The following is a 25843-nucleotide window of genomic DNA, read 5'->3' on the forward strand; positions in this document are numbered from 1 at the left end:
TGGCTTTTCCTGCACCCATGCCTTCCATTCAGTTACCAGACCTTCTATTTCATGGAGCAGACCTTGCTTGAATACATAATAATTTTGAATTCCCTTGTGTGAAAATTGGATCAGCTGATGTGGTGTGAGGTGACCTGTTTAGTCACTGGCATGGCAAATTACCTGAGTTAACACACAAACTTAGATAACAAGGGGCCAGGGTGTTGTTTTCTTTATCAGATACCAGGAAAATTGCAGATTTACATAAACATGAACTGAAGTAACTGTTGCAACACATCCTTCTTAAGGCTGATTTCTGTGTACACTATTTATGTGTTTCAGTTTTATCCCCATGATTAAGCATTTTGCTCTGGCTAGATTTGCATTTTTACTTTGCACTGACACAACACCCAGAGTGACTTTTTATAGTGTCAGATATGTGAGAATGATAAGTACTTTTTTTTCTCTTTCTTTTTTTTTCTTGAAACTAAAAAAATCCTTATAAGCATTCTTTATGTTTCAGATTGCCTTTGTGAAACTCTTAAATTGTTTCATTAAGAAGAAAAACCTTTATACAGGGAGTTTTTAAAAGCCTGGTGGTAATCACCAGGGATTTTTTCTTTTATCTTCCATGGTTTCCATTAGTGCTCAAACATCAGGAGTTTTTATTGTCTTAAACCTTTTTTAAATTTGTATTAAAGATACTGACAGATGTGTTCCTTGAGCAAGACAGAAATGTAAAAGTATTTCCAGAATTTTGGAAATTCTGTCTGTTTTTATTGAAGGTTTTGGTTTTATTGGTTTTCTTGTTTGAGTTTCTTTTTTTAAATCTGGCAACAATGTCATTGCTCCACCTGTTTTTGTCAGTATCTAATTTGATCAGGTCATATTTATAGACATCATATAGGTTTGCATCTCAAATACTTTAGTTTATCATTCAAAAACTACACCTCAAAACAGGGAATCAAGAGGAAGCTGGGTTTGCCATCATTTGGAAATAATTGTGGTTGTTTCCTCTAAGGCTCTGGCTCTGTGGCTCTTCAGCTGAATAGTGAGGACCCCAAAGGTTTCTGTGTTTTTTGTCTTGGGGCTGGAGAAGGCTGGGAAGTTCAGACAGTTGAGTTGACTAAAATATATTATAATAATCTTTCTGCATTTCTCAGAATCATTGGATCCTCCAAGTGTTTTTCTGCCCCTGTTCCCAGGATAAGAAAGGCTTCTGCTGATTTACTGGAGAAACAAACTCACAACCCAAACTGAATTTTTCCAGGCTAGTCCTAAGCAGTCTTGTTATTCTACAAGGATCTCTGTGCTCCTTGATTTGGCTCATTAGATTGTCCATAATACAGTTTTTTCTCCTAACTTTAGAGTCTGGTATTTTTTGAAAGAGCTCCTGTCCCTAGAAAATTAAGAATCTAAATGTGTTTGAAATTTTGACAGAACAGCCTAATTATGTAAAAGTCATACATAAAAAAATGTCTCTTGACTAACTTGTTAGATTATTTCTGACAGTACTGAAACCACCAGTAGCACTGAAAATGTATATTTTCCTCAGTATGTTATGATGAACATTTGCTTTGAATAATATGCTGTCTTGTGTTGGGAATTGTTGGAGGAATACAAATCAAAACATTCTCAAACCAAGAAAATTTCCTTCAAAGGCAAAATCCTTCAAGACAGTCCAGAAATAGTGGCATTCTCTAAACTTGTTTTTCTCCACATGATTTGGTTGCTCGCATCAGTTTCCAAAGCTTTCCCTTGCTCTCTTGCTAAACCATCACTGAAAACAGATCATAACAAACCATATTTTAAAAAAAGTTAAAATTTATTTTTCACCTCTTGAAAGTGAGAAAATAGCAGAGACAGAATTGCAGAGCAAGCATATAATCTCTTTATAAAGCAAGGGACTTACTGCCTTTTTGAAAAAGTTCTTATGGCTACAATTTCATAAAGTTGATGCTGATAATCCATACACAAAAGAAAAAAAAAAAGAATACTGATTCCTTTAGGCTTTTCTCTTTTTTTTTTTTTTTGCATTTTTTACATTTTTAAATATTCTTTCAGTAATGAATGGTTTATTTACTCTCATTTGAATATTTTAAACTTGTGCTGGAGTGATTTTGTAATTAGAATTAGGGCTGATCTCCCCCAGTCCCTTACACATTGCAAATACTTGAGGGAGGCAAGTTTTGTTCTTATGTATGTGGCATTAATCCCTGATTAGTGTTGCATGAACAGTTTAGCACCAGGTATTTAATTATTCACAAAATAATGGTATTGAGAAAATATGACAGGGTTAACGTTGATTCCTTAGAAAACTGTTTTAGCCCTTTTTCTCTGCTGTCCTTGATGTTACACAAAATGACCAGACATTCCTAAGCTGACCTTTGACATGGAATATTATATTCCAGAATTCCTGTGAGGGTAAAAGGGATTTTTTTTAACAGTATATGAGTGGGTTATTTTATTTTCAGAAGAGATGGCTCAATTATCTGACCTCATGGAATGAAGCACTGTGCAGTCAAAATGGCATGTGAAAAAGATGGCTCTGAAAAACCCACCAGAAATTCCTGTTATCCTTCCTGTAGAATTTCCCAGTGTGCTCCCTGTGTCTGCTGTCTCTGCACTGAGGGGTAGGGCCACACTGGTAGTCTGGGTCAAGGGAATTGGCTTTTTCCAAGTGCTGTTTTTTGGCAAGGTTTGATACTTTCAAGCCCGTAAGAATGTTGGAGGAAAACCCTCATTGTGCTGTAGAATGGATGAGAAGGGAGGAGACAGAATCCAGCTTTCTCCTCAGTTGGCTGTGAGGCACTGCAGGGAGATGCATCTTGCTGAGTAGGGACTGACAACCACCACAAAGCTGAAAAAATATTCAGAAACATCTTTATAACAGGATATGGGCCTCATTCTATTCTAAGTACTGTTCAGGGTATAACTTCCAGGTGCTTTAACCAGGACTGGTGTGTGACTGAGGGCTGGTAGCATTGTCAGCCATGTGAGATCTCTTAAGTCCCAGTTATTTATTAAAAAGCTGAAGGCAACATAGAAATAATTATTACCTCAGATAAATCAAAATGTCAAACCTGAAGCCTAAGCTGTGGAAAAGCTTTACAGAGTTTGTAGAGTGGAAGCTTTCACAAATGAAGCAGCTAAGCAAATGGTTATAAGGCTGTGGATGTAACTGTTCTTTGAAATATTTCTGTGTTCCTGTGATAGTGTTGTGTTGTTAATGAACCTTGTGTCTTATTTCAGAGAGATTCCCCCTCTACATCCAGACAGTCCCCCGCTAATGGTCATAGCAGCACTAACAATTCTGTTTCGGTAAGATTCCAGTTCCACACAGAGAAAGTGTGAAAGTTTTGTTGGTGCTCATCTGCCATTACTGTTATACTTATCGTGTGGTCAGTGGAAAATTCTGTCCTGCTGAGAGAACCCAGGTTATTGCATATGTAACTCCCCATTTTCTTTTTTTTTTTTAGAGGGCTTTTTCCAACATGTTCTTCTCATTAAAAGCCATACAGTGAATTAAATGTTAATAACTGTACTGTGACACTTCAGTCATCCTTAAATCATTGTCAGCACTTTCCTCAAAACTGAGCAGAGGTTTAAAGTGGAAGCTTTTATTTCCATCCTCAACTTTGGAAGCAGAGTTTGAAGGAAGAGAGTAACTGTGCAGTTGGTATCCCAAGACATTTTAGATCCTTTTTTTTTTTTTAAGTTTTGTGTTTGAGAGCCCTCTGGAACGTGTACTGGTTTCCGCTATCTGAGTTAAGGAATTGGTGTGCTCTCTGCTGTCGTGGTACGTGCACATACTGTGTGAAACATGAGCCTTGCCTGGATATGGAAAGCAAAAGGAAGTGGCTTTAAACTGCACTACAAACCAAGCTATTACCATCACATCTTTAACACAAAGTACTTCTGTTTTGTATGTATTCAGGTAGAAAGGTGCTGTCGATCTCCTGTTCTTCCCAAAGTACATTGGTGTTAAAATTCGTCTTGTTTCTCATTTGTTGTGTTTGGACCAATGTAGTAACTGCACACAAGTTTCTTCAGTGAGTGCTGTCAATATCATGAGCTCATGGGACCAGCTAAAAACAAACCAAAAAAAAAAACCCAAAACCAAGTAACTATTTCTTTAACTATTGATAAAAATTGCAACTTAGACATAATTTGCCACAAGGTAAAGTGCTTATTAATTAGTAGAATGAAAAATAATTATGTGAATGAAAAATTTAGGACATTTTTGTGAATTAAATTAAATTTATAACATGAAAGTAGTTATAATCTTAATTCTCAGCACAACTGATCACATTATACATTTTTAATCATAGGGTTTTTTAACATTTATAATAGCTTCTCTCTTTTAAAAGCAAAACTTGATACTTAAATGGAAAAGGCCTTCACATAAAGAGCCTCTTTCACTTGGTGGTGCTTTTGTGTTGAAGATGCTGAATTATTTATTAAAAAGCACATTCTCTATCTGCTTAAACTTTTTACCTGCTTTCTTCAGCTTGCTGCTAAACAGCCTGGGTTTGATTTTTCTTTAAGAAAAAAGTTATTTCTAAACATGGGTCAATGCTTTATACTTTTGTCTAACTTAACATTTTACTGTAATGTAGAATGAATCACTAACAAACAGTGTTATGTACCCTTAAAAAGTAAAATGAAAATTTCTTCTCCTGGGTTGACTTTATTCTGCAGGACTTGCCATCGACAACACAACCAAAAGGACGACAGGTGAATAGATAACCTCCATGGGAGTTTTTGTAAACTTAGCTGCTAGCAAACATCCCTGCTTACCTTTTCCCCACTCATATTCTGTATGTGCTGGACTAAAACATTTAAGCTTGAAAAATGTGTTTCATTTTTTTCATTTTTCTTTTAACTCATTTGTTTGTAGCTAATTTAAAATACTTTTTTTTTTCATGTGTCTACATGTGTGAGAGTTGCAAATTCACTGAGAATTTAACTGGAGATGTTGATTTAGTTCAGAATGCATTAATAGACTTCCTGTTGTGCAGTGACCTGTTCAGGTTTTAATATTAGAGGAAAGATTAATTTTCTCTTTTAGCTGGAATGGAGACAAGTAGGGCAGGTGTCTAAAGCTCTAAAATATTGTGCTGACAAAGATTGTAAAGCTTGAGTTTATCTGAAACTAATTATTAACATTAACAAAGTTTTTCAAAGAAAAACATTAAGCATAGTTTCTGTTAGGGCTTGATAAATCTGAAGATGGTCTCTTAAAATTTCAGTCCTTAGTCCCATTTTCAATAACCTCCCTTACTTTTGTTACCTTGACCTGATGCTTGTGCAACTCAGCACAGACCACAGAAAGATCTTTCCTCTCAGAAAATTCCAAGAAAGCATGTGGGGCTTCTCAGAGGATTCTCTATCTTTCTTTTTGCAATTTTAAGAATTTTTGTTATTTTTCTGCAGCCTCCAAATGAGCAGGTACCATCAAGTGATTTGTGATTGATCTCCAGTAACTGCTCCAGTTATTTATAGTCTTTCCAGAATCTACCTCTGAATTTTTAACTGTGTACTCAGCCTCCTTCTCTGCCAGGAATTTTTATAATAGCTCTTGCAACTCCATTCAAGAAGTCAATCAGCTACATTAACTCTTGTCTTTGAGAACCTTTTTATATTGCTGGCTGGTTGAGTTGGCTGGAACTTCTATCACAAGAATGGTTTGCTCTTACTTCACTTCCCATTTTTAAAGCTCTCTATGGTTCTTTCAGCTTTCCATTTTCTTTTGAAGCTGCCTGAATGTAAACCTGGAGAGGCTCCATGAAACACCTTCTAGACATTTATATTAGATTTTCATTTGCTCATAGGGTTTTTTCCCCAGAAGAAGAAACTTTGTTCAAGGCAATATCAAAATAATGGTGTTTCTCTTACTCACACCATTTATAATTACTTTATTTTTTCAATTTTTGCCTGATTTTTCCCATTGAAACAGCATATTTTTCTTGTCATCCTTGAAACCAGTGAGGGCTTGGCTAATGAATATATATTTATGTGTCAGGAAGTCTGTAATGTTCCAAGAGCTGGCAGTATATGGTGGATAATGGCTCAAACTGGAGCAGGGACTTGAAAATCAGGGAAGTTTCTAGATAGTAAAAATACTGCTGATGTTTTTAGACTTGTATGAATAAGCTTCAGGCAAAATAAGGGGTTATATCAATATTGATTACTTCATGAAAAACAAATTACTAAGTAAACATAATTGGTTTCAAAACATCCTATTTCTCAAGTAATTAAAATAAGTTGGGTTGCTTTTTTAAACTCAATGCATAACAGAGCAAGGGTCAGATTTAATATATTAAAAGTTGAGTTGTGTGTTGGTCTTGTCATCTGATGCTCTCACTGCAAACCAATAAAAATACATCAGATACAAGAGAAAAGTGATTAGCCATTTTAAGTTAATTTATTCATCTGTTGAGGTGCAGATTGGATTACTTTTTTAAGTACCATGAATAGTGCTAACACTGCACAATTACAGCTATTACGAGAGCAGAGTTTGAGCAGAGTTGAAAAGTGATTGTTACATTTTCTAAGAAAGATATTAGTTTGTAATTGTTGGGGATTTTTAAATCTAGTCCATTTTTAGTAAGAAAATCAGCAGTAAGTGTATACAAGGCTGGCTGAGATGCTGCAGGGAAGTTGGAAGTTCATGAACTGTAGAAATTATCCATCTAGGGCATGACACTTAATTTTGATTTTGAGTTCCCTGGGTGCACAAGGGCTCAAATTAGCAACCAAAACTGGGTATCACTTTTATTTTCATTTTCTAGAGTTGAGAGCTCAGTAACACACAAGGAAAGGATTGGTATCATCCTTTAAATTGTGAAGTTACAGTCTGGTTTCTTTCTGTTCATGTTCTTTAGAGAATAGCTTGCTCAAATCATGAGTTTTATTTGCATAGGAGCAGACTTTTACTGAAAAACCCATACAGAGAATTCCCACATTCCTCCTGAGTAACTCTGTGATAGGTACAATGCAGGACTTCCTGAAAAATATATTTTTTAATGTCTTAAATCTTAAAACTTCTCATTCTAAAGATCACTAATAAAGCCAAAGTCCTTTATAGCACCCAGTAAAACTTCCTGTCACAGAAAGTTTTAAAACATACCATGGGACTTCAGTTGGAAAATACATTACAGATTGAGTTGTAAGGTGCTGGCTTGTGTTCTGGAGTGATTTGTGATAGTTAATAACTGTTTGAGGAACTCCATGAGTTTATTACATTTTTGCTGTTCAGGTTTTATAGAATGTAGAAAACATGAGCTTTTGAAATAACATCATATGTCTCCATCATTTGCTGGAGTGGGCATTTTCATTTTCAGCTATCACTTATGCTTTGGCACCTTCCTTTTTTATTTCTTTCTTTGCTTCTTGCAACCAATATGTGTAGCTGCATTCACAGATCAGATTTTCACCTGTTACTCTGAATACCATGGCAGTGATGATACTGCAGTGTCTCTTATAAACTCTTTTTTTTCTAGATCTATGTAAGAGCACAATTTGAATATGATCCAGCAAAGGATGACCTCATTCCTTGCAAAGAAGCTGGCATCAGATTCCGAGTTGGTGATATTATCCAAATCATTAGCAAAGATGATCATAACTGGTGGCAGGGTAAACTTGAGAACTCCAAAAATGGTACTGCAGGTCTTATTCCTTCTCCTGAACTTCAGGAATGGTATGACTTAAGTTTTCTATAAAAGTGAATTTCATTTTGATTTTATTTCTGTCTTTCATACTTTTCATTGTTGTATAGCCGGTCTTTGAATTATTTTCTCTTTTTCTTCCTTTTTTTTCTCTAAGTCTATATATTGACTCAATTTGTGTGCTATTAATTTTTTTCTCATGTAGGCATAGCAGTAAGGGTTATCTGCAATTTAATGTGTGATTACATTAAAAAATAAATTCCTGTGTTAATAAACATTGTGCTTTCTAGTATAATGTAAGAAACTAGGATTTAAGATGGCTACATACAAAGTGGTTATATAAGAGGGTCAAATTAATTTCTCTTTCAGCTTCTAATCAGGGGTTTCATTAGTACTGTTTACATGCAAGTGCTGCAGGAATAGGATTTTAGCCAGCTGTCAGGCAAAAAGGTCATTGAGGGAGTTTTAGGATTTTCTTTCCTTTTCATTTTTCATATGAATGTCAAAAAGCAGAACAAAATCACGGTGCCAGTGGCAGGTTCAATGAACAGCAGTGGCACTGTACAATGCAGAGCCTTTAAACAACCTCTTGCAGGAGCTGTTTAGAAAATAATTTAAATGTCTTAGCACAAATTGTGGTGAGTCCTGGGCCTTGGAAGGTGTGGCCATAACTCAGTAAAGTTTAGATAATTTAGCACAAAATACTTCATACAGGATTTTCTGCTTAAAAGAGCTGGAGTTGTGCACTGCTCCTGGGCTGGATAAGGGAGGTTTTGGCAGGAGAGGACAGACAAGAGGCAGACAAGACCTTTGGTTCCATGTCCTGAGCTCTGTGCCAGCCGTGTGTAAGGGAGGCACAGCCCACAGTGCAGCAGGGTCCCTTGCAGAGCTGCACCCTAGAGATCAACTCAGACAGTCCCCCAGCACAGCACCACTGGCTCTGCAGGAATTTGGACCATGGTGGTCATTCTGGACCTTGTGCTATTCCCTTCTGATCTGCTGCAGAGTGGTCTGGATCCATTCCAGCAGCCGCCCTTCCTCCCATGCTCAATTCATCTGTCAGCTTCCATCATCTACCTCCAAGAAAATATTCTTACATCATAATATCCCTGTATATATGTTCTCTGAAATCATTAAAAAAAATGTTTTTAAAAGTTTTACTGTATTCATGTTCTATAAAAATGTCTTGCTTTTTTAATTCATTCTGTGCAGCTCATTAAAGATTCTTGATTACAACAGAAAATGTTTTTTCTCCTCCTTATGTCAGGCGAGTTGCTTGTATTGCCATGGAGAAGACCAAACAGGAGCAGCAGGCCAGCTGTACTTGGTTTGGAAAGAAAAAAAAGCAGTACAAAGACAAATATTTGGCAAAGCACAATGCAGGTATGAACAGAAAATGCAGGTATCTGTAACAGGTTACATCTTTTGCAGTTTAAGCCTTGCCATTAATTGTTCAGCTGGCAGTATTATATAAATCTAATGAGTTACTTAGGAAAATATAAGTAAAATTCTAATTATGCCAACATTACTGTGCTTGTTCTTTGCTATTTAAGCATGGAGCTTAGTCAGTGAGGGGCAAGCTGCCACAAAAGCAGTGCATCGTAGTATATCCTGATAGAGGCTTAGATTGTTTGGGTTTATGTGTAAAGCAGCATTAGAAACAAACAGGATATGATTTTTGCAACCTATATAACTGTACTGTGCTCTACAACAGACTGTTCTGTAGCATCCTTGTTAACATGTATTTATAGTTACAGATTACACATGTGAAAACATCATGAAAGAGCATTTTTGTTGAAGTGGCACAGCTGGAAGTGGAATAAGAGCCATTGCACAGTCAGTGTGTTATTTACAGCTACCAAACAGAACCAGCTGTGGAGGTTTATCCTCCTTGCAGTGATTTCTGCCTGAATCCTGAGTTTGGGGCTTCTGTTTAGAGTGCTAAAAAAATGAATTGTTTTAGAAAATTTTAGAAGTGTAGAGTAAGAGATCCTTGTCAAGCAAAATTCATTAGTTTTAGTAGTAAAGAAGAACAGACCCTGTCATTTATGAGCTGAATTTGCTTCTTTTCTTCTTTTAATATAAAATATTTAATGTGCTGAAACTGCTTTTCAACACTTTTCTGTTGCTCCTGCTTTGGCAGCACATTTTGTGATGCTTATGTGGTTGTGGTCTCCTGAAAGACTTGCAGAGATTTTTCTTAGAATCAGAACACATACCTGTCCAAGCAGTGTAATGAAAGTATTCTGTATTACATTCATTTCTAGGGGATTTTTTTCAGTTGCATTCTTGAGCACACTGATTAAACAATATAAATCCATATTTTCAGGTATTTCTCTTTCCCTGCACAATGTGTGCAGGATCAGAGCTCATAATGTGTCACTATTACATAATATGTGTTTCCTTTAAAGTAATTTGGCAGTAAATTCTAAGAAAGCCTAAATTCTAAGACAGTAATTGTTGTTTATACTCTTTAAATTCACTCTTGCATTTAAGATGTTCACAGGTGAATATAAAACTATTTGTTACCCTGAAAGCTCTCACAAGCAGAGATTGAAAGCTTTAAGTAGGTTCCTTCCTTTTGCTGCTGTAACACGCTGCTAGTTCTAATGTTTCCCCCTCACTGCAGTAACACTCAACCACATTTTAATAATTACAACAAAAGCTGTTGAGAGTAAAGTGGATTTTATGAGCCAAGGCCTTTCCACAGTATTGGTATCATCTGCTCCCAGCACACATTCCCACAGCCTTGCTCCTCCCTTCTCTTGTGGCCATGCTGTGAACTGGATCAACAACAACCCAAAAAAACATGGATTTTTTTTCTTTAGGGCAGGTACATTTCTTAATGCATCTCTCAATACAGAACTGAAAATGTCTTGTGAGTAAGCAGGGCCTGCTGTAAGGGAGTGAGCTAAGGGAAGGACAGCCAGGGAAGGAGGAGGAGCAGGCAGCACTGTAGGAGCAGACCTAGCTCAGAGATTTTCTAGCAGTAAATTCCTGAAAGGAATGTGGATTTTGCATCTTGGCATAGGGGAACATTTCAGAGTAGGTTAATGGCACTTTGATTCACACAGTCCACCTGCCTTCACCAGCAGTGTTACATCTTTATTTGTTTTATATCAGAGCAGGTGTTTGCCAAGAATTAGAAATACCAATGTTAAAAATTATGATAATGACCATAAAAGAAACTGTTCCCTTTAGAATTCAGCTTCCTCTTTCCCCTAAGTCAAAAAGTTAATGCAAGCACAGATTGAAATCAAGATTTCTTGTAGAAGTATTATTGATCTTAGTGTCCCTGAGGTACTGAAGGTAATGCCAGTAGTATTCCAGGGAATGACCCCAAATATGGAATATTCAATATATGAATATTATGGATTGCTTTGGTGCTCATGTGAGTTCAGGTTTAACTGAGGTGGCACTGAATTCTCTGAAGTGCTCTGTCACATCCAGGATTGTTGGTCAGAAATGTGGCAGCACTGGTCCTTGCAGCCTTTCAGTGCTTCTGTTTCAGAATAAAAACCAGATCTTTTCTTCTGCTGGATCCAAAACAAGTATAGTCATTGTCAAAGTGTTGCTCTTACAGGAAAGTAGAATTTATTTCTCTTTTATCCAAGTATAAAATTAAATAAATTGATCAGCAGTGTGTAATTTATTTGGACTTGTGTGTTATTTTTCTCTTAGGGGTGAGACTGCTCTGGGGTGCTGAGAAATGACCCAGTAAAATAATTCATAGTCAACTCAGATTTGTGATGATTTGAGAGCTGGTGTAGCATATTGGGATATTACTGGAAGTAGAAATGAGATTATTCTGCAAATCAGGCATAGTTTATGAAGTAAACAGGAGATTATTTCAGTTACTTTTTAGAATTAGAAGCAAATACATTTTCCTTTGCAAGAAAAATGTAATCCTGTTGTTCTTTCCTCCATGCTTCATATTAGAGTATCAGGCAATTTCATGATCATATATTTTATCAGCACAAAGTCAGTTTTAAACCAAAGTCCACAGAAAAAATGAAATACCTCTTCCATTATTAGATTCACTGACATTTTTATAAATGCTCTAGAGATAATGCTGCAGTGATATCCAGATACATTTTTCATTTATTTTGCTGAAAAGTTATTGCAGGGCTTCAGAAAAGAGAATATACCAGAACTATGCTCCATATTATGCATAATGTAGAGAATTGCCAAGCTTTTATAAAATATGTTTATCATTTCTTAGTGTGATTTATTTGCCTTGTGTTTAGACTATTGCATGGTAAAGTTTATTTTGTGCATATACTTTTTATTTTACTAATATATTACAAGCCATATCTCAATGACCCCTGTACATTTTTCATGCTGTCTTACTCCCAATGGCCTCTGTGCATGTAAGTAACCTGTCAAGTGACAATGCCTCTTTATTTGCTTCTTACTGTTTCCTTTCAAGAACTCCTTTTCTTTTATCAGCTAGTAACACAGAAGCATTGAAGTTCAGTCTTTAAGTGTGCCCTCTATTCCTCCTATCTTTGTATATTAAGAAATGAATCATTTTTCTTTTGCATTTGAGAACCCCACAATCATTAGTTAAATCCGTGTAGACTGAGACACATTTTCTCCATGCTACTACTTTGTGATGAAGGCATTAATATGTGTCATTTCTGGTGTTTGTTCCTGTTGTTTGTATCTAACATAACATGGCTTTGTTCAAGAAGAAAATAAAAAGGATTGATTTCTTTTTTAATTATTATCTTTCAATGGAAAAAGACACTTGCAGGCTTAGGTGGTTAGCATGGTAAAGCTGTTTAGTGTGTTGTAGATCATTATTATGAAATGAATTATTGATTTGTTTAAATAATGTGAAGCTGCAAAAAGGACAAGAGTAATAATTCCATTGTGGAATGAAAGAAAAATATGACTAAATTCTTGCTTGTAGTATTTGGGGAAAGGTTGAAAGAGATTCTTCTTTAGGATGAAATTCAAAATGCTTCAAATGGACTAGGAAGTTTCCATATCTGTATCTTTTCAAGGCTTTAAATAGTTGTGTGTGTCAATTGGCTGATTTGTACCTTCACGAAATTGAAGCCATTGGACTCTATCAGGTGAAAAGACTTCCATCAAATTGAAAAACTGAGACATACCCGCATTCATCCTAAATCATCTTTTCATTGGATATAGCTGAGGTGGATACACCACTTAAACCTTGGAAACACTCAGCGAGAGATTCCACAGTTTGGATGGAGTCTCTCCTGCCTCCTTTTCATAGCGTGCAGAAATACAGAACTGAAAACTCGTGTTCGTTATTCTGCTCCACAATTGCTGGTTGCTGCAATCTTTACAAATATAAATAACTGCCTCCTGCCTGCTTCTGTCATTAGAATTCAGCAGGAGTTGCCAGAGATGATGTGTTGCTGGGCACAGGAGGAATAAGCTGTTATTAATGAACAAAACTTGATTTGTCAATCACTATATTCCCTGGCAATTGACAAGAGATTGATAGGCATGCTGGAATTCATCCAATTTCAACTGCAGTTGAAATGATATCTGAAATAATACTTTTACAATTTTTCCCTAAATATGGTGGAGGTTCTTTTCTGTAATGCCATCACTTTTCATTAGAATTCTTCATTCTGTCACAAGTTTTAAAAGCATGTCAGTTTAATTAGCACGTGTGTTTAAAGAGAACTCTAATTACAAGTAAGTGGTGTGGTTTGAAAGAATAAATACCACAAAGTATTAACACTGTGCATTTCTCATAGATCTTGTTGAAACATTATTATGAAAGTATCCCTATCTTCAGTGTAAATAGATGTTCTCATATTGCATTCATGTCAGTCACTGTCCACAAATTTTTCTTTAGTATTGCTATTTCTCAGGAATGCAAACGTGAATGGCATGCTGTTCTAGCTGATTTTTGTGGTCTGCTGAACACTGCATGAAAGGACATGCAAACTTTGCTGAGCATCTCAGTAGCTTTGTTACTGCTCTTAACAGTTTCTTAAATTAACACTCCTGTTAAAATTGCATAAGGAATGAATGGTTTTATTTTCCATAACATGGTACTTTGTATTATAAATCTAAATCTTGATAGAACTATAATTTCTAGCAGAATTAGTTGTCACCCTTCATTTGCCTTTTTTTCTTATCCTTTGGGGCTTTCTTTTGTGTTTTAGTGTTTGATCAATTAGATCTCGTCACATATGAAGAAGTAGTAAAGCTGCCAGCATTCAAAAGGAAAACACTAGTCCTACTAGGTAATTTTCAGTTACTTTTCTCAACATAGCATCATAGCTTTGAAGCCTTTCTGGTGGAATATTCCTAAATGATTTTTTTGTGTTGTGGCTCAGGTGCCCACGGTGTGGGAAGAAGACACATAAAAAATACGCTCATCACAAAACACCCGGACAGATTTGCTTACCCCATTCCTCGTAAGTAGCAGGGCTCAGTGTGCTGCAGAATTGTTTGTGTCCTCCTTGACAACACCCTCCTGCTTCTACTGCCTGTGTTCAGCTCAGCTGAGACAAATCCTGCCTTGAAGGTGGGAGCTATGTGGGACTGGATCTGGTTCTTTTGCTTTTTCAAAGGGCAGGGTAGAAAGTTACACCACTTTTGCATGAAATGTTCCTTATTATTCACAAAACTTCTTGTTAGACATACTTCTCTCTACCCTAAATTTGTGTTCATTTAGAATGAAGGATAAAAGTTTTCTCATTTTTAACTGTGTATCATTCCCATGAGAAGAAATATGAGCTGAATTTAGAAGGAAACTTTAGTGTTTTAATTACTTCACACAGCCAAGTCTTAAGGACTGGTATTGCACTAAAATAGTTTCAGGTTTCCAGAAAACACAGTTAATTTCACTGCTTGCCAGTGGGTTGTTATGAAGAGCACAGAGGTGTTTTCCCTTCATGACAATCTCTATAAATACCCTGCAGGAACTGCAGATCCCATTTCATGGTCTCTTGGAGATGCATCCTTTTTCCTCAAGCTGAGCACACCAAAACAAGAGCATCCAGCCCCTACCTGTTCACTCTATTTCAGACTGACCTCAGAAATGCCATACCTGGCTCACAAGTGACACTCATTTAATTTTCTTTACAGAAAGTAGTGATTTTTTCTGCAGATGCTTTTAAAATGGACTCACCTATACCATGGTGAGCATGCCTTAGGTTGCTTGGATTAGGTTCCTGCTCTGTGATTCCTGCACTGAAATTGTTTCACTGATTTTATAAGACTAAGAAGAGGCATTTTCTGCATCCCTTTACAAAAGCATGATCCAGTAGGTAGCTTTTGAGATTGGCCTTCAATTAGGTGAGGTGTTTGGAAGAATGTTTTATGAAGAAATTAGCTGTATACTGAAAACCAGATCAAAAATATCAGGTCAGGCACAATGGCAGTTAATTGTAAAGATTAGTAGGCCATACTTCTCTTACCACGTAAGTCTGTAGAATCAATATTCAAAAAGTATCTTATTCCTAAGTAGCTTTTACCTTTCTTGACCACAGGTAATCAGGTTTTTAAACTGCTTTTTAAGCTTATCCTTTTCACTCTCATAAAAACTTACATTTAAAAAAAAGAAAATGCAGAAATGTTCTTGGGACAGAAGGGGATTTAGGAGAAATATGAGTATCTTATGTTAATATCAGTAGACCCTAGGGACTGTACTGCTGCTTTTTCCAACACATATCCCTCAAACTCCTGCTTTTCCCAGTGCCTGTCATTCTGACTGCCTCATCCTTCATTGCTCTGTGTGTGATCTGACAGGTTCAGTTCAGTGAATAAGTATTGATAAACAAACAGAAAAAAGAAGCCACACATAGCCTTAATATTGCTTCTGTAAAATATTTTGTATTTTCAGACACAACCAGACCTCCAAAGAAAGATGAAGAAAATGGCAAAAATTACTACTTTGTATCACATGACCAAATGATGCAGGATATATCAAACAATGAATATTTGGAATATGGCAGCCATGAGGATGCAATGTATGGGACAAAACTGGAAACAATACGAAAGATCCATGAGCAGGGACTAATTGCAATACTTGATGTAGAACCTCAGGTAACTAATTAGAAGTGTATAAAAATGGGATTCATCACAAATCCTTCAACCTTGTTTCATTGAAATGTTTTTATTGATTGTACACTAGGTAAGTGCTGCATAAAGTGATGTGAAACAAAAGTCCTTGAACCACCAGGATATCAATCTGTGGAATTCTGGTAATCATATGGTTAGAAGAACACAGAGAAGAAAAACAAAGCTCTGAAGAAAGACTAATAGTTTATTTATTCATTGTAGAAAATGTGTGGAAAATTCTGATACATTTCCTTTGAAACATCTGTGCAGTCATTACTTTCAATTCACAGGGATCTGTTCATATGTTTTGTTAAATGAAACAACATGAATATAGACAATTGTGATGTTCATATTATTCTAGCAGATGGAAGGAAATGGGAGGAAGGACAAAATTGTGACCCAGGTTATCTACTTAAATTTGCTGACTTGTTTCTTCTTTGTAAATGGATTCAGGAAGTTCAGATTTTTCTAAGAATTTCACAACAGAAATGAGATACCCGACTAAACTATTTAAGAGAGTTCAGAGTATGATGGTGTCATGGTGTTCTTAGAAATAAAATCCCACATTTAACAGCATTCAGGGAGAGAAGCATTTATATTGAGTTCAAATGGAGCAGCTGTTAACAGCAAACTCTCTTGATAAACTTTTTCAATATGCATAATTCAAGAGCTGTACAATTCTCAGAAGAGATTTTAATCTTTGTGGAATATATTTACATTTGGTAACAGCTGCCTTTGCCACATTTTCTCCAGCTCATGTCCAGCAAGGCACTTGGCTAACCAGCTTCCTCATTCATCCATCTCAGCTCATTGAGGCCAGCCTGTTTGTGGATTTATTCCTGGTTCTCTTACACCCCTTGCCTGTTCTCCCTTGGGCACTCCTATGGATTTTCTTGCATTTCAGTTATGGGGTTTGTCTCTTGTTTGGAGCAGGCTGGCAGAGGTGATTCCTGTTGGTGGCAGCAGAGATGAAAACCATTTAGCTCAAGGAGAGGGTGGATTATGGGGGTTTTGTTTTTTTGGTTTTTTTAAAAAGAAAAAACTTTGGAGAAGACAGAAATCAAAAGAGGAAAGCCAGAATGACCTTTAGCAGTCTGACTTTACCTTGTCCATCCCTCTGAGTTCAGCTGAGGTGTTTAACCCAGTGTCCTGCACTTCAGTCCAGGTCTGTGACAGTGTCACACATGGCAGCTCTGTGTCACTCTGTTCATTAAGGCAACTCTTTAATGAGAGCTCTTCTCTTTTGCAGAGATCTGGCTCAGGAGATTGGAGCTGTATTTATTGCATTTAGTGCTATGCTTAATTTTTAAACACTTCAAACTTCTCACATCGCATGTCTTTTTTTTTTACAATAATTTTATAATAATAAAATTTATACTCTAATCAATATTCTAAAACACAGTTGGCTCTTTTCCCTATTTATGGTGTAGCTGATTTTTTTACATGGTATTTCATCAGTCAATTTAAATGTAAACAGAATTCCACATTCTTTGAGACTGTATGGGGAGAGGCACTCTGAAAATAGTAAGGCTTTTACTGTCTCATAAACTCACTCATTTATCCTTAAACTTTATTTAAGGATAAAGACGTGTTTTGACCACCAGAAATATAAAACAATAGAAAAAGTTAGGTGTCTGTATTACTAAGGTCTCAAGTCCAGTTAAAACAAATCCAGCATTGGTAGATCATGAATTTGTGTCTTTTGCTTGTGTGACTAAACTTACTTCACATTGATTGTTGGAGATTTTCTCTAAAGTATCTAATTTTTTTCCCCTAGGCATTGAAGGTCCTGAGAACTGCAGAGTTTGCTCCTTTTGTTGTTTTTATTGCTGCACCTACGATTACACCAGGCATTAATGAGGTATGGCACGTTGCAATCTGATTTCCTGGCAGAGACAAAATTAAGGATGGGGTTCAAATGTGCAAATCAGACTCTTCAATTGTTTCCTTGTTTGTAAATGAAGAGGCAGAAAAAGAATTTAATCACAGCTTTATTAAGTTGATTGACATACATTTATTGTTTATGAACCAATAATTCAAAATGTGGGCTTCAAGAGAAAAAATCCAGGTGCTGTATGCTAAAAGTACATATTCTTATAAGTACATTTCTTATATTTCATTCCCTGCTCCAGCTCAAAGATCCATTTCCAAATCATTGGCACAAATTACTCAATTGTGAGTTGCAGTGCCAGCACTGATCCCACCTTTACTTTTAGCATTTTCCCTGCACAGCAAGTAAGTATCAGAAATAGGCTTGTTCATTTTGACAGCTGTCCTCTAAGAACTGGGATCTTTGACCCCAAGGGTAATTGCTTGTGAAATGATGCTAAGTATTCATGGAGGTCCACATCATGTATTTCCCACTTAGTTTTTATAGGGTATCTGCTCTTGCTGCTGATTTCAAGGATACCAAGCAATTGTGGATTTAGCTGACACTAACACAAACTCCATTTTCACAAACACCTTCCTAAAACCATGACATTAAAGTATTTTATCTGTTGGATTTGATCATGAATCTGTTCCAAATATCCTAGATGTCTCCTTGATCATCAAAACACAAAGTCAGAAGCCGTGTTACTAGAGCAGGTTTACAGAAATGTAATTACAGTATCACAAACGTGGAGCTGTGACATCACTGCAGAGGCCTGCAGGAAAGGAAGGAGCCAGACTTGCACATTTAAATGCAAATAACCTGCATGATAATTCAAACCAAAAGTGGAAAGTGAAGAATTTTGGCCTCAAGCTGGAATTTTACTGACAGCTGAGGCATTCTGCTTGTTCAGTAAGATACTTTAGTGAGCTACTTCAGCCCTAAATTGGAGTTTTGTTAATTTTTAAGCACCAGTGCTAGAACAAGCAGTGAAAGAGGGACAGGAGGAAGAAGATGGCTCTCTCACTTTCACAGCATTATATCATTTCACTGTGTCTTAGGGACCCACACCCTAATGGTACAACCCAAGAGTGTAAAAACAAAGATCTCTCAGGTCGGCACAGCTTGCCATGTTAGTGAAGTGACACTTCATGTAGCTGCTGGTGTGATGCTGTGAATCAGTACAATCTGGATAAAATACTAGAATTTTGTCATCTACACTAAATTTTCCTTTGTGTAAACAAATAGCATTGCATCAGGTACCCTGTAAAATTCACAAATGCTCAGGCTTTTTGCCTTCATACCTGCTCAGCTCCCAAATAGTCTTTCCTTGGCCTCACTCATTTGCCAGTGGTACTTAAATTTTAATCTTCCAGTTAGGATGTAATACAGAGATACTTGGGACAGTTCATGTGAGGGAGAAAACATTTTCCCTCATACACTGGAAAGAGAAAAATGTGCCTTTTACAGTAGTGGTGGGGAAGTAGTTCATGCCAAAGAATTAGTAGAACTAAAATATTGTGTTGGTGCTGTAAAACCTGTTTTAAGCTCCTGTGACAAAAGTCTCTGTGCCTGCAGGGTTTCACCCAGGCACACGAATTGCTGAGCCAAGGCCACACTTACAAAATGTGCTAATTTAATTAATCAATTAAAACAAAGGAAAGGGAGGGGTAGGCAATGGTAATAGCAACAGCCCTTACCCACACACAGAATCCTGTTTTCCAAGGTTTTCTGGGCAGATAAGCAAAGTGTGTCTGTGTGGCAGCCTGCAGGGCAGCAAACAAGGATAAGGAGTGTATGTTTTCTATTTCCCATTCATGCTTCCTTTTTGAAAGGTTCATTTGCATAATGAGTGTCCCTTTCTGTTGATCCTCTTGCCCTGCCTTGTTTTATTTTACTTGCACTTTTTGACAACACTTGTGTAACGACTGTCCTTTTTCCCTTCCCAATGTTTTCTTAAAATTCATCTTTGCTTTTCTTTTCATTTTCTTGCATTCGTACTAATTGTACATAGCTGCCAAAATGGTGCAGAAAACTGCCTGTAAGTACCAGCTAGGGGCTCACAAGGTAGTCCTGGTTATTGCAGTAGTTCTAGAATGTAGACCTGCTTGTTCCCTTGCAACATTACTTTTACCATTGGAGTCAAAATTTAATATAATAATGACTTTTGATACCTGCACTAGAATTATCTGCTAGCAAAAAGAGAGGCTATGGAGTAAAATTCTACTTTTCCAGATGTATATCTGAACTTTGTGGTAAAACCAGTGCAGAGTCCTGATCCAAACAGTGCCTCTCTTGAGACACTTGATGATGCTGTCAAAGAGCACACAAAAATGTCTCAGTAATTGAGGCCCACATAGCAAGAGTCAGGAGACAAAATATTATCCTTTCCAGAGGATCTAGCAATGCACCCTGAGCAGCACTGCAAAGCACAAGCCCAATGTAAATTGTATAGGGAATCTCCCAGAGTGCCCCCACCTGTCTAATCACAGAGGAAGTTTAAATCTGATGGTTGTTGTGCTAAAACAGAGGAGAGAGTGCATCAGAAAACCTTGGGGTGGTTCCTCTTTCCTCCAGCTGTTCCTACCTCCTTTGCCCAGACAGCAGCAAAGAGATCACAGGCTCCATTTGTTTGATGTAAACCTTATGGAGCCAAATTCTTCAGACTTTTAGCTGTGCTTCTTCCCTTCCCACAGCCAAAGAATAAAAGGAATTTTTCTTAGGAAGGGTGGACCCCACCAGCTGTTTAAATTGTGAATTTCTTTCTGTTGAAGCAAAACTGGCAAAGGTCTGATGGTGTTTCCACATTGTCCACAGCCTTAGAAGGGAATATTAGTAATTTTTTGGGCTGGGCTTTGATTGCCACAAGTGGCAGCTGTTGTTCTGTGTACTTTCAGGCTAAAAAGCCCAGCCCTCAGAGAGTAAAGGTGCCACTGGTGGCCTTTATGTACATGGGTATTTCATGGATAAGGCCATGTTTCACTCCTTTCAGCTGTGGTGGAAAAGGAGAGATTAGGAAATTAGGAAGAAAAGGAGAGATTATGAATTAGGAAGAAAAAGTCTGATCAGTAATGGACACACAGCAACTAGACCCACATAAAATTCCTATTGCACAAGAGCTGAGGGAAGAAGGAAATGTAGATGTTGTGCTCCCAAATGTTAATTTCTGAAACTGTAGCCATTCATTTGTCTGCAGCTCACTGAACATTTTGATAAATATCTTCTTCCTTGACAGTATTGAGAGCACAACTGCTGAAGAATTTCCTTCTTGGAACTTAAGCTGAGATGTTCAGTATGCAAAATTTAATTAAGACATTTTAGAGAAGATGAGAGGAACTTACTACAGCAAATACTTTGATTACAGCTAGCTTCAAAGATGAATTTTGGTATTTTAAGTCTTGCAGACTCAGAGAAAACAGCCAAGTCTAACACGTGCAAATAGATGCTCTATCACAAACACAGGTGAAATTTAGTCCCAAAATGAAACAAAAATCAAGAGCTTTGTCTCTTTTTCTTTTGCTGAGCTTAGGAAAGTTTGAATCTTATTTGAAACTTATTGCAATGGCTTATCCCAAACTTACTACTGCCCATTAAAGTATATGAAAGAAATAATGTGTTACATTTCCAGCAGGCTGGGAAATTTAGATATTCCAAAATAAAGACCATTTGATCCCAGTAAAGTTGGATCTGGGAGAAGCTAAGTCAGAAAAATCCTGAAATTTAATGAATTTTTGAAAGACTTAGTTTCGTGGAACCTGTGTGCAAGGTAAACTTTACCAGTTCACTTTTTTTTAAGATGAGACAGCTGTGATATTTTCAGATTTTCATTGTCAGTCACAGTAGGATAGATACTGTAGTGAGAAAAGTCCAAATCTGTAGGTAAAAGTAACATTGATGGGAAATCTGAATAATAATTCAAAATCTGCATAAGGACTTAACAGTTCTGAGGCTTCCAGGGGCTTCTCAGGCACTGTTAGCCCTGTGTCATGAGATCAAAACTCTTTTCAAGGTGCACTATGATTTGGACAAGACAGACTATAAATACAAAATTAATCTTAGCTAGATACATTTAAAGCATTGAAAATAGTCTGCATGACAAGTTACTGACCTTCCTTTGTAGGTTAATTTAAGCAGGAAAGGTTTGATGCTCAGCTGATACAAATTGTTGTCTCTTTTGGAATCTCTGAGAATTTGGAAGTTCACCTAACTAGGGTTTTGACTTTAGAACACTGGGCCATATGAAATAATCCACAAAAATGTTTAATACTAGTGTTGATTCACATTGTTCTCTTTATTAATAGCATAAATTACATTTGGACACACTGGAATTTTCTGCAGAAGTTCCAGGAGTTCCTGGTGGTTCATAATGACCCATCCAAGGAACATCCCGTGTACAGAAATGCATGTGAGGAGTATTTGCCTGACTTGAAGGAAATTTGTAATAATTTTCAAGTGAAGACAACCACACCACACAGCCCCCTCCCCATTTGAGGCTGCAGCTTCAGGAGAGAAGCAGAACTGTAACTCTGGCAGAGAACTTCTCCTCCAGAAGTGGCTGGTTTCATTGCTGCAGGGAAGGAGAACTGTCTAAGAGCAGGTTGTTTCCTTGAGGGGACCTGAAAGCTCCTGTTCCACAGCTACTTGCCACTGTAATTACAAATACTTGGGAAACTGAAACAGAAAAAAATAAAGGTGGAGGTCATCTTAACAGCTGGATAAAAATCAGTTTCCAGAATAATTTCTAGTGACAAAGCTGTGGGCACTGTGTCTGTTTAGCAAAGTGTATCCCAGCTGATTGATCGAGTAGAGTCAGCCTATGGATGCTGCAGAGCAGGAGGAGTCACTTTGCACCAAATCCACCTCAAACCTGTGGGACAGGAAAGACTTGATTGCTTTCCTGTGGCTATTTCAAGGTTCCTGAAAACAGCAAATGGGTTTGTTGGTTTTTTTATAATTCATAAAGAAATTTGCAGGAGGAGAATTCAAACTTACAATTGCTGCAGAGCCCTGGGAAGAAGCCTTTCGCATGCAGCTGCCTCAGGCAGGCAGACCTCACTAACAAAGGTCTGATGTCCAAGCTGCCTGGTTCATCTCCAGGATCTCCCACTGAGAGGGGCTGGAAATGCCCTGCTCTGAGACAGAAACCACAGAGCAGTGATGTGGAGTGAGAACTTCCTTATCAGTAAATTGTCATTGAAGGAAGCAGACCCAGAGGATTGGTGTGGAACAGAAAACATTACCAAAAGTGGGAACAGCTGATTCCTGACAGCCTCTCCCCCTGCTTCCATTTCTCACATTCTCACTGGGACATAGGCCCAATAGCTCTTACTTGCACCAGGTCTGATTTATTCACATGTGGTCTCCATTGCTGCTTTTCCAAACTTCCATCCTCTACCTTGCTTTTTTAACTCTAGAGCTGTGTTTGTCTCCCAGAACGTCAATAACCGAGTGCTGTTTGAATGTCAGCTTCCAGAGGGAGCTGTGCCCTTTCTCCCATGTGATTCCCATAGCTGTAGGTGGGAGAGCTAAAGCACCTCAACTCCCTGAGGCCTTTTTGCCCATTTCCTTCTCAGCTGAGGAGCTGTTGTGGGACAGCACAAAAGAATCCAACTTTTGTTTTCTCCTGTTTCTCTCCCGGCTGCCGCACAGGATGAATCCCTTCAGCGCCTGCAGAAGGAGTCGGAGATCTTACAGAGAACATATGCACACTACTTTGACCTAACAATTATCAACAATGAGATTGATGAAACCATCAGGCACCTGGAGGAAGCCATCGAGCTCGTGTGTACAGCCTCTCAGTGGGTCCCGGTCTCCTGGGTCTACTAGACCAGGAATGAGATAATTGAGGAAAGAAAAAATCTGTCATTACTGGGAACCACCTCATACATTGAAAACCTCTTCGTTATTGACCTTGTATCAACAGGTCTTGGCCCCTAGAGACTACCTAGATGTAGTGTGACCTAAAATATAATTATTGTCATGTCCGAATAGATAGGAAGAGGGGAAAAAAAGATGAAACACTAATTTAAAGAGACAGTATCTTTTTTTTAATCATTTCTCCTAAACTTTAATAAAATGTATCTTTAAATGTATGTACTATTCAGTCTTTTGGAATGTTATATTTTTGGAAATCATAGCTTTTTATTTCAAGGGCCCCTAAAAACTGCACAAAATAGATGCTGCTTTCTATAATCTATTTTAATAGTAATAATAATATGATTCTGTTACCTTAACTTGGGGGTGGAACACTACATTCTTTTTAGAGTCTGATTTTATGGATTGGAATACTTTGCTTTCCTTTATTTATTTGAAGTAATTAGTCTAGTGATTACAAAACAAATCCATAAATTTTAAAGGCCTTTTTTTTTTCTCCATGCTTTTTTTTTTTTTTTTTCTCTCCTAGGATAGTATTTTCAAGTACTTTTTTGTGTAACATCCAGATAATGTGATACTGTCTCTTTGAAGAACTCTGTAAAAGTTTTAGAAATTTGAAATTGGGTCTTGACTCTTAATGCATGTGGACAGTCGCAAGCGTTCATGCCGTTGGTGTATCTGTGTTGATAAAACCTGTAATCTACAGCAAAGTACATTCCGTTCATGGGAACACGTACCCAAGGGAATAAAGCAAAATATTATTCTGACTAAGTTGTAAACCTATGCACATCCCTTGCATTTTGGGCAACTTTCTAAAAAAAAAGAAAAAAAAAAAGAAAAACTGATTTTTATTAATAATAATCATGTAGTGAAATGTGTTTGTAATTTTGTCTCAATTTAATTTGTTGTAAGGTGGGAGGGGGCAATTACTGGTTTCACCATTTCAGATCTGTGTTGTCTGAGAGTATTAACGTTTTAATTAAGTTGAAGCAAAGAAATGCTGATTTTTAATATGTATGTAATTGTTTAAAGATGCACACATTTTAAAAGAAAATACTGTGCAATGAAGAAACCAGTTTAGACATTGCGATAAACTGACTATTCCAAAAGACTCATCTACAACAGCCCTGTAAATTCCTTTAAAAATGGTAATTGACTCTACAGTCTGACCAATTTTTTTTTATTTTAAATATACTTCCTTTTATGTGTTCAACAATTAAATGCTTTTGGGTCCTTCATTTCATCACAGGGAGTTTCAAGAGCAAATCAGTGACTCGTGCAGTGAGTAAAAGTGTCATCAAGTCTTTAAGGGAAGCCTTTGTAGGGACACAGCCTGCAGTCTGTCCCAGGGGCTCTGCTCCTCCTGGATCAGCACAGGCTTCCTTCCACAAAGCTGGAATTAGGGCAGAGCCAACTGAGAAAGTGTAACCATGGATGGCCTAGCACTTCATTTTCCTTCTTTGTGCCCTCACTGGCCCACGTGATCTGCATTTTCTCTAAAAATGGTTAAAGGCAGCAGGCATTGCCACCTCTTTTTAGGTGTCAGAAGCACACTGTTCCTTAAAATGAATTCTCAAAGTTTGGTTGGCTGTGCTGTTGTATAATATGAATTTTAGTGTTTATATTTAAATGACACAGGATTTTTCCTCACAGTGGAACTTGCAGCTGGAGTTGGTCTGTGGGCTGTTCCAGTTGTTTGGGACCATTGCATGTGCAATCAGAAAAGGGTTCTCAAGGTTGAATCTTTCTCACAACGGTAATCCTATAGCTAATTTTCTCCTGCCTACTCCTTCTGCAGGTTGGGTGGCCAAATATGTTTACAATTCTTGTAAAATCCACAGCTGCAATCTCAGTCTGGCTGTGCCTCCTCCCACCCAGCCAGGGCAGGCAAAGGTGTTTTATTTCTTGCAGCATCCACAGCCCAGCTTGCAGCCCACAGAAGGGAAATTCATCCATCACTTTACCCCACCTGCTGAGTGTCCTTAGTGCCACAGCTGGAATCACAGTTCTGTGCATCCCAAAACAAGAGCTGTACCTGAGTCCCTTGAGGTTGTGATTTTGTGGGAAGTAATGGATGAGAGTCAGCGTGGGCCTCACATGGAAGGAAACAGGGGAGCTGTCAGAGGAGTTGTAGGTGCTCATCTGTTCTGGGTCTAGTCCCACAAGGAGGGCATGGTGCAAACTGTGAACTATTCAGTGAGTAAGAGGTAATTTTTCAAGTGGTTGTGTTGTTTAGTCCTGGTGAAGCGTAGCTGGTGTCCTGTAGGCAGCTCTTGCAGTGGTGAGTCCACAGTGGCTGAGCTCATGAAAGTGAAAGGGTTAATTCACTCTCAGAACTACCTCTTTTCCCAGCAAAGCACAAAGATGGGAAGACCTACTGAAAATCAAGCAGTGG

The 25843-nt window shown here is 37.5% G+C and overlaps 1 protein-coding gene across 8 annotated transcripts in view; it reads left to right on the forward strand.

Moving 5' to 3' along the window:
* CASK (calcium/calmodulin dependent serine protein kinase) overlaps positions 1-24669 on the forward strand; it is a 187368-nt gene extending 162699 nt beyond the window's left edge. For 2 of the 8 annotated variants that reach the window (XM_074534521.1, XM_074534519.1), the window contains 9 exons: positions 3232-3300; positions 4681-4716; positions 7485-7681; positions 8917-9032; positions 13802-13882; positions 13976-14056; positions 15487-15689; positions 17482-17565; positions 23224-24669. In XM_074534521.1, the coding sequence (XP_074390622.1) occupies positions 3232-3300; positions 4681-4716; positions 7485-7681; positions 8917-9032; positions 13802-13882; positions 13976-14056; positions 15487-15689; positions 17482-17565; positions 23224-23400 (1044 nt within the window). In that variant the 3' untranslated portion in view covers positions 23401-24669. The remainder of the gene's footprint in view (positions 1-3231; positions 3301-4680; positions 4717-7484; positions 7682-8916; positions 9033-13801; positions 13883-13975; positions 14057-15486; positions 15690-17481; positions 17566-23223) is intronic. The other 6 variants (XM_074534524.1, XM_074534522.1, XM_074534520.1 and 3 more) reach the window with 5 other exon arrangements.
* The last annotated feature ends 1174 nt before the right edge of the window (positions 24670-25843 follow it).

Source organism: Zonotrichia albicollis, chromosome 2 (assembly GCF_047830755.1).
Source record: "Zonotrichia albicollis isolate bZonAlb1 chromosome 2, bZonAlb1.hap1, whole genome shotgun sequence".
NCBI lineage: Eukaryota > Metazoa > Chordata > Aves > Passeriformes > Passerellidae > Zonotrichia > Zonotrichia albicollis.